Source organism: Halyomorpha halys, unplaced genomic scaffold (assembly GCF_000696795.3).
Source record: "Halyomorpha halys isolate HHAL.00 unplaced genomic scaffold, Hhal_1.1 Scaffold645.1, whole genome shotgun sequence".
NCBI classification, from domain to species: Eukaryota; Metazoa; Arthropoda; class Insecta; order Hemiptera; family Pentatomidae; genus Halyomorpha; species Halyomorpha halys.
In genome coordinates this window covers 164,968-177,556 of record NW_027110730.1, presented here as the reverse complement: position 1 = coordinate 177,556, position 12,589 = coordinate 164,968, and the positions used below count along the sequence as shown (strand labels likewise).

At 34.1% G+C, this 12,589-nt stretch overlaps 1 protein-coding gene across 5 annotated transcripts in view; it reads right to left on the bottom strand.

The window, feature by feature from the left end:
* The window catches only part of Nab2 (Nuclear polyadenosine RNA-binding 2), a 70,652-nt gene that overhangs the window by 39,734 nt on the left and 18,329 nt on the right, over positions 1–12,589 (bottom strand). For 4 of the 5 annotated variants that reach the window (XM_014427448.2, XM_014427446.2, XM_014427449.2 and 1 more), the window contains 5 exons: positions 8,108–8,237; positions 5,853–5,903; positions 3,731–3,868; positions 3,517–3,616; positions 270–382 (listed from right to left, as the gene is read on the bottom strand). In XM_014427448.2, the coding sequence (XP_014282934.1) occupies positions 270–382; positions 3,517–3,616; positions 3,731–3,868; positions 5,853–5,903; positions 8,108–8,237 (532 nt within the window). The remainder of the gene's footprint in view (positions 1–269; positions 383–3,516; positions 3,617–3,730; positions 3,869–5,852; positions 5,904–8,107; positions 8,238–12,589) is intronic. The other variant, XM_014427447.2, reaches the window with a different exon arrangement.

Sequence of the window (12,589 nt, the reverse complement as noted above, 5' to 3'; positions counted from 1 at the left end):
ACACATACATTTTTTTTTTTTTTTGTAAAATAGTTTGATTCCTTTACAGTATTCCTTCTTTCAGTTAATTTATTTTCTATTACTCCATTACGATCACCAAAGGAGCAAAACTGGGTTTTAAATCTATTCGGAAAAACTTTTAGATATTAGAATTCATTCGCAACACATAGTAATTATAGAGATGGAACCAGGCCTTGCGTCACAAAGCTACTCTTACAACAGATATTGATAAATGAGATATAGTAATAAAAATAATTTAAGGGACTTACAACTTAGAACAGTATCTGCATCCGGAACTACTCTTGGTCCAAGGCGCCTACGATCAAACCTTTGTCCCGGATATTCTCTTAAATCAGCTTCTTCCAAGCTCTCTTCAACAACACTAAAAAAACAAAAATTACATGAGTAGGATATACTAATTCCTATATAAAACAAAGGATTTGTTGACTTCTACAAAACCTTTGACAGAATACATTATAGCAGCATCACGACAGCTCTCAAGTCGATAGGTATCGAGGAAAAATACATTTCTATAATAACAGAATTATATACTGACAACAAAGCATTTATATCTAGCAACAGGAAAGGCAAGGAAATTCGAATCAGAAGAGGATCCAGGCAAGGAGATAGGAAGGAGGACACTATCACCACAGATCTTCAGTATAGTATTGGAACTTATTTTGAAGGAGATGGACTGGGATGAATATGGAATAAATATCAACAGTGTAAAACTAAGCACACATAAATACGCAGATGATGTGTTATTGATCTCATGTAGAGAAGAAGAAATAGTGACCATGCTAAATCAGCTTATGTACATGGATAATCATTGAACCTCATGAAGACAAAAATAATTACAAACTCACATGTCACCAAACTGAAAACAGACCTTCCAGAAATAAGCATAGTAGATGAAATCACATATCTAGGGCAAAGGATTTCTTTTAAAGATAGGAAACCAACAGAGATTCAAACAAGGACAGCTATGGCGGCTTGGCGGAAATATTGGAGCTTACGAATGATAATGAAGAACAACAATATCAGCCAACCTTTAAAAACATTGGCTTTCAATGGCTGTATATTGTCTGTGATATGTTATGGATCCCAAACATGGTCCCTTAACAAGCGCCATGAGAAAAAGATTCAAACATGCAAAAGAGCAATGGAGAGAAGCATGCTACGCATAAGAAGAAGCTAAAAACTCTGTAGCCTAGTAATAAGGAAATATACCGGGGTCACAGATATAATCAGGCACGTCAAGAAGATGAAATGGCAAAGGGCTAGGCATCTAATGAGGAAGAACGATGAAAACTGGGCTAAGAAACTAACAGAGTGGATCCCCTAGGATATGAAAAGAAACCGAGCCAGACAAAGAAGATGGGTAGACGAGATAAAGAAGGTAGAAGGAACACTGTGGTCACGAAATGCTAAGGACAGAAAATACTGGAAGATGAATATAGTCCCTGTTAAAGACTTTATTACTCCTTTAAAAAGGAAGGTCTATATACATGTATATAAAGAAAAAATAGATGTAAATAATGCTATTATAAATTTGTATATGTATATAAATAAAGACTATTATTATTATTATTATATAGTTTCATAGATTCTATTCAGTTTAGCAATTTCGGTTAACTATTTACTTTATTGCACAGGTCAAAAAAAAATAATTCATTCTGTGAAATAAGTCAATCAAAAGAAAACTAGAGAATGAGAATGATTCAACCAATTGCAAACCTTTAAAGTACATTTTTTTTTTTTATAATGACGTGATGTAAATTTCCACATTTAAAACTTTATTTTTATAAAGTTAAATTATACAATGAGATATTGAATGTAGATATAATGAGAAGTTAGCTTAGAAATGGATAAGGTCAACCTCTCCTGGCAAGGAACCTTGCCCCCTCAGGAGATTAACAGCTTTATCAAGTCATCCGGTCTGTGCTGGAACTGCCTCAGGTTGGATCACCACGCTTTGGAGTGCCCTTTGTGGTTTACATGTACATTTTGCCATGCCAAGCATCAAGAAATTTGTCTGTCAGGCGATTTCATGGGCCACACACGTAGCATTACCAACTGTCGTTCAGAGGCACTCATGTGCACGGTAGTATTATCGGCATGGGAGGTGTTCCCATCAGAAATATTAAGGGTTGGATGATGTTTAGACTTTGTTCTACCCTTAACAACACCCCAAACTTCTAAGTCTGAGCTCTCAAAGCTGAGCAGATAACTTCCAACATGCCCAAACGTCCGGTTCCTTCGAGGTTATTAAAGGATTTGTCGCATCATGTCCTTGCCGACCCTTCCTGTGGCATTCCCAGTCGCACCATTTACTCCTTACTACCTATACTCCCGCCTAGTTACTTGTGCTCCCACCAAGGCCTTTAGGGGTGGTCACCTATACCTCCCGCCAATAGTACTCAGTAAAGTCGTTATAGGGACTCACTTGGACAGTACTTCCTACATTGGCATCTCGCTCCTCGTACGGGATGATGAGAGCAAGACATTTCCAAAACAGGAGGAACCCAGTCCTGTTAAACGTAGGCGCAGCCGCCACCCCTCATGTATCGATGCATCCTCACGCCTTCTATCCTCACGCCTTCTATCCTCACACAAGCGTTTTAGAGATAGCTCACATTCCTTCTCCATGGCACCCAGCACGCCTCCGTGTTACCCAATTCATACTTGTTTTTAATGCCGGGGATCTACCGGCAACAGAGCACTTTATTCGTTATGCTTAGGTTTTTCAGGGTGGGCGGCAGGATTTTCTCTCTGAGAGCGTTTGATTCCCTACCATTGTTTTTCTTTATTCCCCGCAATATACCATGATCGTTTTCCGTAGTGTTTCGAGTTTCATCATGACGTTACATCCAACCTGATGATCTATATCAGCATTCTCCAATTTATGGCTTAGCGTCTTAATCTGATTTGACCTGTGGCTACAAATAAATCGCAGGTACATATTTGTTATCGTGAATTCTTGTTTGTTTTATGCATGCTTTTTGATTTTGTAATTTAACAAATGCATGCATCTCATTATAACTGAGTTTCGATAAATGTTGTGTATTTATGTTTTATATTGTATATCATGCATGAATCTTTTTGTTTAAAAATATTGTTATTGTTATTGTTTCCTGCGGGCTCTGTCTTGTTAAGTATTATTTCTATCATATTTTACGGCAGACTGCACCTTCCCCGTCTTGAGCATTTTTTTTATTGTAAATTTGGCTGAGCCAAATTTAGGTGGGTGGTGTCGGATTTAAGTATCCAATATTTTCGGTTCTTTTTTGAATTTGTATAAAGTTGGGGTCAGAGGTCTCATTTTCTGATTAAAATACAATCGGGGTACCTGAAGCACGGCATGAGCAGGTCCTGATGTATACACCTACCTCTAATAATATAGAATAAAATCTCTAATAAAAATCTTTCAAGTCTTACATAACCTCTAATGATAGAGAATAAAAAAGCTCTTATCACCTATTAATAAAAGATTAATTATTAAAAAAAAAAACTTACGTAGTTGAACTAATATCCATTGGTTCGTTTATCGGATCTACATTTTGTTCAACTTCACTGTAGTTTTCTTCAGTTAATATCTTCTCATCATTTACATCTTCTATAACCGATCATAATAATGTTATATTTGAGAAACATAAAAATAATACAGTCAACCTAATATTAACGAGTTAAATGATAACTAAAATTGAGTCAAATGAAGTGAAGAACTTACCAAAATCTGAGGCTACGAGGCTATCATTATCATCTGAGAGCAGAGATATGGTAAATCTCTCGACTTCTGGTCCATCGTTCAACTGGCTTTCTTGTTTCCTTATGTTATTTTCAAATAGTAGAGAATCACCGTCTTCTTCTAGATAAAAATAATAAGTTCATTGTAATAATAAGAGATTATCCATGTGAACCATTTTCATACATGAAATTTTTTCGTATTTAATATTATAGAAATTGTTTTTCAAATTAATATTGTTTTTAATATATAATTTAAAATTAAAAATATAATTTTCATATTTACTAGCTCATCAGCGAAACCTCATTCCCCTTTTCTTTTGGGGTTGATATTGTTTCCAATTTCTGATATTCACAGTTTTAATTCCTTGTTTGTATTGGCCATTGCATAATATATTATCCGCTATTATCTATTTTGGATAATTCTTCTAATACAAATGGGGGATTAGACTGTGCACTTCAAAATACACTACACCTAGTATCAGTGCTGGCGATTTGCAGGTCATTACCCGATTTTTGGATATTTTTCACCCTAGCGGGAAATTATCAGGTATTTGGGTATTACGGGTAAAATGGATTTATGTTATACATAGGTGTGCTAGTTCTTTTTGCAAGAAACTTTTTATATTACTAACAAGTTATTTATCTTTAGATAATGAATTTTAGATATAGATATAGAATTTCTTTTTGGGGTCCGGGTCTACTGTTCCATTAACAGTTGGTTGACCTTTATGGCTACTGCTTCATCAACACTTGATTGACCTTTATGGCTACTGCTCCATTAACAGTTGATTGACCTTTATGGCTACTGCTCCATCAACAGTTGATTGACCTTTATGTCTACTGCTCCATCAACAATTGATTGACCTTTATGTCTACTGCTCCAGTAACAATTGATTGACCTTTATGGCTACTGCTCCATCAACAATTGATTGACCTTTATGTCTACTGCTCCATCAACAATTGATTGACCTTTATGTCTACTGCTCCATCAACAATTGATCGACCTTTATGTTTACTGCTCCAGTAACAATTGATTGACTACTGCTCCATCAACAATTGATTGACCTTTATGTCTACTGCTCCATTTAACAATTAACAATAAACTGATTTTTTTATTTATTACAAAAATTGTTAACAATAACATATTATTTTATACGAGGAGAAGGTGGTTGGGGGTGCGGTCAAAATAAAACACAAATAAGTTGATGTAACTTATTTAATCGTGCCAATATTTTGGCTAGAGTTTCTAATATTTGAAAAATTAAATATTTAAAAATATTTTATTGTTGTTTTCAAAATATTTTTTTTCCTATTCATTTCTTTTGTCAAAACTTTACTTATATTTTGCCTCTTTATCAATTATTATGGTTACATATATTTTCTTTCTCTCAATTTTTTTTTCTTTTCAAATTTTAATTTTTAAATTATTAATAACTAATATATTCATATTTCACTTTATGTCATTCTGTTTATATTTTCTTTATTCATTGGTTGTTATCTTGTTCTGTTCTTAGCCCTAATGAAGGCTAGAAACTAGCCGAAACGTTGGCACAATTAAATAAGTTACATCATCTTATTTTTGTTTTATTTTGACCGCACCCCCAACCATCTTTTCCTCATATAAGTCATCCACGGTCAACTATCTCTCATAATTATGTAACATTTTATGTTTGCTTGTTATTACTGATACTGTTTGTTTTATTTTTCATATTTTTTAGCAATAACAAATATTTAATGACTGTTTAGGTAAAACTCCATACAACTTATTTTATAATTTGTATTTATACTTTTTACAGTACTCTGTTTTAAAAATATTACTAACACTATCCAAGACCCATTCAGATTGAATATAAGCATAACAAAATTATGCTAGTGCTTACCACCTGACAGGTAACCTTATTAATGTGCTCACAAGTAGCCAAACATTGAAGACTCTTGGCTTAGACAGTTTGATCAAAAATTAAATGAACCATTTAATATACTTAATAAATTAACATATTTCTAACCGCTTGACTGATCCTCGATAAAAAAAATTTCTTAATATTTTTATATCAAGACAGATATCATAATAGAGGAATTAAACTAATATAAACATTCAATATAACCTCTAACCAGTCTTCTCCATATTTCTGCGAGTGATCTTGGTCTTCTAGGACCTAATAAAATACCAAAATTTACTTTCCATTACGTTAAAACATGATATATAGTCTAAAAAACTATTTATATTCTTTTAAAACAGAAAATATAAGTGGAATTTTCGGTTATTATAAAAAAGGAGTTGTTCTCTTATTTTTAAAGTTTAAAAAATTTAAATATATTGAAAATTAATTTATTAAGAAAAACAAAAGAAATGCCAATTAAAAAAAAAAAAGCATGAGAAGCAGAGCTCCATTATGAAGATAGTATTTACTCTCATTTTTCTTTCGAAAAACAGATACAAAGTGTTTTAATTGCTACATTAATGCTAAAGCTTAAACCATTTCTGTGAAATCTGTATCTAGATTCTCTGAAAGCAGATGTGTCAAGAGCACAACTCCACATAATTCAAGGCAAGGCACAGTCATAGGTTTTATTGGTACAAGTTTAGTTATGGCTTTGATCAGGGTAGTTCACTCGTTTGCGCAACGATATAAAGTAGCACAATACCCACTCTCAGATGCATCACAATACCCTAGAACATAGCACAGTTCATGCCTTGAATCACCAAAGTAACAGTAGATGAAAGATCTTGGAATGATGGTAGAAAGTGGCCAGGTCGCTAGCTATCATTTTTATTCTGTTAGCTGGAGAAGCAGAACAAAATTTAGGGCATTCCTTAATCACATACGCCTCTTTACAAATAAAACATTGAAATCCTTGAGGAGATGATCTTGTGGTGTTGGTAGGCGAATTTACCATGTGCAGTGAAGTAACTCTGTTCAACTGACCAGACTGATTAGGCCTTGGTCTTGATGGTGCAACATGAATGCCATCTGTATAGTTGGACTGGTAGGTGGTGTCTAGTAATGATGGTGTGAATTACTGGAGTTTGCTTTCAATAAAAGACATCAGATCCAAATAAGAAGGGTGTACTTGATCAGAGAGTTCACTCTCGAACTCTTGACATAGGGGTTGATCCAAATATAATTTCAAATAACAAATAATCTTCTCTACCTTTAATGTCCCCTCTCAAATACTTGACATAGGGATTGATCCAAATATTTAAATATAATTTCAAATAATAAATAATCTTCTCTATCTTTAATTTCTAGATTTCTAAACCTATTTACTGCTAAAAGGACTCTTGCTAATCTGAACAAATTAAAACCAACGAGGTTTGGATTACCAAAAAGTTTAGATTACTGAACAGGGAAAAAAAGTTAACTTCATAAATATAAAATCAATTTAATAATAAAAATTATAAATGTAATTATATAAAAATATTTTTACCCATTAGTTAGTTATGGATCAGAAATTTATTTTTTAACCTTTTTCTTGTGAAATAAACTGAATTTTCATTTGTTTGGAACTATACTCGAGACAGTGAAGAGCGTTGAAAAGCTAATAAAACATTTCTTGAAAAATGTTTGTAATTAAATTATTGTAATAAAATGTTTGAAAATGTATGCATTTTCTTAAATTTCATAGTTGATTTTTTTCAATCATATAAACTACTGTTGTATTAACATTATAATTTCACAGAGAAGATTAATTTAATAAAAAGGTTAATTATATCGGTCAATAAAGAAACCCAGAAAATAAATAGCTTCCTAATTTAAATACATAGCTTGGATTATGTTTTAAAAGGAGTTGGTATTTTTAACTAAGTTATTTAAGGTATAGTACGTAGGTGTTGATAATATGCTTTTATTGAATGTACTATTTTTAACAGGTGATTCGGATTATGAAATGGTTTGGAGTTCACTGTATTTTAAATGTCAAAAAAATAAATAAATAAATAAATAAAGAATGGATTATGTTTAAATCATTCAACAAATGTTAGCCCTACATGAGAAAAATTTGATGTTGACATTCAATAATTTTTAGCACTATGCTGAAATTTACAAAAATGAACCACACTCTCCTTGATCATGGATTGCAGGATCTCTTTTGGAACGAGTCAAATAAAGCCCATATAGATGTTCACAGATCACTTTCTCAACTCAGATGCAGCAATACAATAATATATAATATAATAAATGTTTAACAAGTAACATTTTTAATTTAATATATCATTTTAAATATAAGTCTAAATAATCTTCAATTTATAAAAAAAAAAAACTAAATTATAAATATGTTAAATGATAATGATAAAAAATACACAATGAACTTTATTGAAGTTAACCAAAGTAGAAAGATAATAAATAAGAATAAATTGTACCTCTTATTTTGTCTGCAATTACACGATCATTTAATAAAGTCACCGAGATGTTTTCTCTCTGGAAGACTGGAACATTTTTCTTTCGGTAAACAGGTTTTCTAGACATCCTATTCTTCTCTTTCTTCTGAACCTTAGAGATGATAAGAAATAAGAACAAATTATAATTATAATCATACAAACTTTATTCTGGAGCTATATCTCCGAATGATAATTAAAATGCTAGTATACAATCACTAAAGTAAAATTATCTTTACACCAGGCTTATAAATCAAACTTTAAAAATATATATAAATCAAGAACCTGCTTGAAATGTGAATAAAAAAAATGGTAATTTAATTATGTATCAAAATCTATCAATATTGCACTAATGGTTAAAAAATGTGAACAGTCAACTAATTCAGGTATAATTTTTATTTTATAGGTTGTAAATTGGATTAATTACAAAGAGAAGTATCATTTCACTCACCCATCAAAGTATATTTTATTTTCATTAGATTGTATGGCAATGTATTTAACATATATAACAATAACCTGTACATATATGTTATTTTTCATGAACATGGCATTTTTTTGTTCTCCTTTACTTTTAAGTAAAAATTAAATTTCTAATTTTTTAATTTTAAGGTTTTAAAACAAGAAAACAAATATACCAAACAAATTACCAGCAATAGTTTTTTACACTTTATTCCATTAGCAGACAATACTTGTATTATGTCAAGAGAAAACGTATCTCTTGTAAATGGTTTTGATAGTGATGCATTATAAATTTAAATGATTAGAAACATTTACAAAGGACTTTGATAATGAATTTATAAAGGGAAGGATGTTTTCACCTGACAATACTGCCATTACTGTAAAAACCTTATTGAAATATTTTCATTACATTAAAAATTACACAGATAGTATAACTGGCTAATGTAATATAATTAAAGAAAAGGACACTGCTTAGAATCTTTATTTCCATCCTTCCTTGCCTCTCAACAATACAGGTATCAGAAGAGTAAGGCACATGCCACTTCTACCAATAAAAACTTGTGTTAAAATTCTTCTTTCCTTCCCTTCTCCTCTTTTATTTTTCCTTAGCGTAGGTTTAAATGGTTTTAACCTATTGCTTCCTCCCATTTACACTCCCACCTTCCACCTCCAACCCGTAAGACTGGGGTCCTCTACAGTCCAGTATCAGTCAGTAGTCTTAGTCCTTATTAGGGAAGTAACGGCCGTGTGGGTTGGGGCACAGGTCCCAATGCGGCTCGGTTCGGAACGTTGTGGGTTCGATTCCCACCTGGGGCAGTTAAACATTCATTTTTCGGCGGTCCCGAAGAATGAATGTTAACCCTCCCACCTTAATTAGTACGTGGCGGCAACCTAGGTGGCCCGCCAGGGGTTGGCAAAAAGGACCACTAGGCCCACTTGCCGGACTTGTTCCCCCCACCAAATACCAGTACCAATACCAGTAGTCCTTATTGCCTCAAACCCAGTTCATGTCGTGACAATGCACTCAGCAGTTCCTGGAACTCCACAGTATAAAGTATTGAGGTCCTAGCTGAAGTCATAGAGTTTAGCAAGGAGTTCCTAGTGTCCTATGAGAAATTGAGATATCCAGTAATCAGAGAGGACCCATTTGGCTTCTAACCCTGAATGGATGGAGGGGAAATATCTACTTGAGGTAAGATCTATCTGAGAAGTTGCGAACCGTACACAAGGGAATGGCTAAATACAACATTTATCTATTCTGAATTCTTGAAAGGCAATATTCCCATCTATGTCTTCAAAGATTATCGTTAATATGGAACTGACCACGCCTGGGAAAATACTCACTTTATTTTGGGCTATCTTTGCATATATACTCAGAAAGGCATGAGTTGAATGAGGATACCAACTACTTGAGTAGTGTCACTCATTATGCTTTTTACAAATTAATAATTATTTTTCAACATATGAGCTACAGCTCATAGTAAGCAAAAACATAGAATCTAGAGTTCATACTAAGCAAAAACATATTAAATGAGATAAAATACTCTTAAGTCAACAAATTTATCAAAAATATAATTTTGGTACATTCACATTTTTTTTTTTTTTTCTGACCTAGAAAAGATAAATGAATATATACAAAATGAAGAAAGGAATGTATATAAGTTGGCAAACTAATACATCTTGTTTTGCCAGTGTGGCATTATAAGATAGGCAGCCGGGTCAGAGCCAGAAGTCCCTCCTGAGGCGAGAACATCGACCAGGGGAACAGTGCTCTCCCACCTCCCAGGGTCTTGGTGGAGGGGTGATTTCACGGAACAGTGGATTGGCACAGGCTTTCAGCCCATCAAAGACCTATGAATTCTGCCACAGTCGGGAGTTGGAGCTCTTCACACATTTCTCTGTTCCTGGCCCGCTGGAGTGAAGTTCCTCGTACTATTCGTCTCAGGAGGGAGTTCTGGAAACTCTGTAGTTTGGTCTGCGTCGTTTTGTAGAGGTGTCTCATAAGTGGTGCACCATAGATCAGCGTTGGATGAATGATTGCCTTGTATATTTGTAGCTTCAGGCCCAGTGAGAGTTGTTGTGACATCAGGAAATGGTAGAGCCTATATGACTTCTGCCGGGCCAGCTTTAGTCTCCCCCTGGCGTGACTGGTGAGGGTGAGGTGGCTGTCGAGAGTCACGCTATGGTAGAGGATGGTGTTGGAGATATTCTGACCCTCGCCATACACGACGAACCGCTGGGGTAGTCTGCTCTTCTTGCCCTTCTGAAAAGACATGACGATGGCATCCGTCTTAGCTGGGTTAACCCTGAAGCCATCCTTCTTAAGAGCAGCTACGATGGTGGCAGAGGCGGCTTGTGCATGGTGGAGCCACAAACAACAGAGGTCCCAGCACAGACCCTTGAGGCACTCCGCAGGTGGTGGGGGCAGGGGACGACAAATCTCCACCAACCCTGACCACGATTGATCTATCGCTAAGGTAGTTCCTGACCAATCGACACAGGGCGGCGGAAAACTTGAACTCCTCCAGCCGGCGAAGTAGCAGCGGGTGGGACACGCTCTCAAAGGCCTGGCTACAGTCCAACGAGATGAAGGCAGATGCACAATTATTCTTCATACGCTCTATGGTGTGAGCCTGCAACTTCACCAGGTGATGGTCACAAGAGACACCTTGTTGAAAGCCGGTTTGCTCAGGTGGTATCACGGCAGCCACACTGCAGTGGTCATGTATGAGGCACTCAAAGATTTTACTCATATGCGAGAGGAGGCTGATCGGACAATAGTGCTCTGGAGAGTCCCCCATCTTCCCTGGCTCGAGTAGTGACACTACAATCGCACTCTTCCAGGCAGTCGGGAAGTACGAGATCCTCATGGATGAGTTGAAGATGTTCAGCAGGAAGGCTTTACCCTTCCTGGGAAGCATCTTCAATAGAACATTTGGGATCTCATCGAGTCCAGAGGATTTGTTTCCCTTGGTGCGACGCAGTACCGATTCTAGACGGCCAAAGGTATATTTACATAAATATATATAAAGGTACATTTACATAAATATAGAAAAATGTACCGAAAATAGAATATGCTGGTAAAGAATTAATGATCCAAGTATCAGCGTCCATAGTGTAGAGAAAGAAATCATATCTAAATCATTTTAATTTGTATGAATAATAAACTTGTTGTTGGCATGCACACACCCACACATATATATACAAATAAACAATACTGAAACAATATTTAACATTGATACATAAAAATAAAAACATAACTGAAAATAATTTATATACAAAAAGTAACTATTCATAAAGAGGATATTACTATATAAATATACAATTTTTAATTTTTTTTTTTAACATGGAAAAAGTCTCAAGATAAATTTGTTGTTAACCTTTAATCTGTTCATTATTAATGGTGTAGTAAAGTGGAGGAATAATTGAATTTAAAGGTTATTTAATGTTTTCAGAGAGAATGGGAAAAGATGAATTGAGAATTAAAGAGAACTGAGAAGGGACAGTGGCCATGGGCAAGTTTTTTTAGGTCAGAAAACTACCGGATTTTAGAATTTTATTTGAGTGTCCATTTGTGATATAAAATCATATGCTTGACAAATCAAAAACAGATGGACAATTCCTTACATATTAAAGATGGCAAGGATCTTTGTTGATAACCAGGATCTCATGTTGATGATGTATAATACTTACTGATCTATAATCTATTAAAGAGAACTTAATAAGAGGACTTGATTTTCGGTAATCAATTTCATTTCATAAATGTGTGTTGTGTACATTATTAATTGATTTATTTATTTTCTATTACTTATCTTTTATGAAAAAGATATAAAACATTGAGTCTATTGACCATCTAAACATAATTTATGGTTTATCTGTGCAGAAGATTCTACAAATAAAACTAAATAAATAGGAAACATATACAGCTTGTCAAGTTAACAGAGCAATAAACAAAACAATAATAATAAACAGGTAAAATTAAAGAAAATACAAAATATTAAATATATA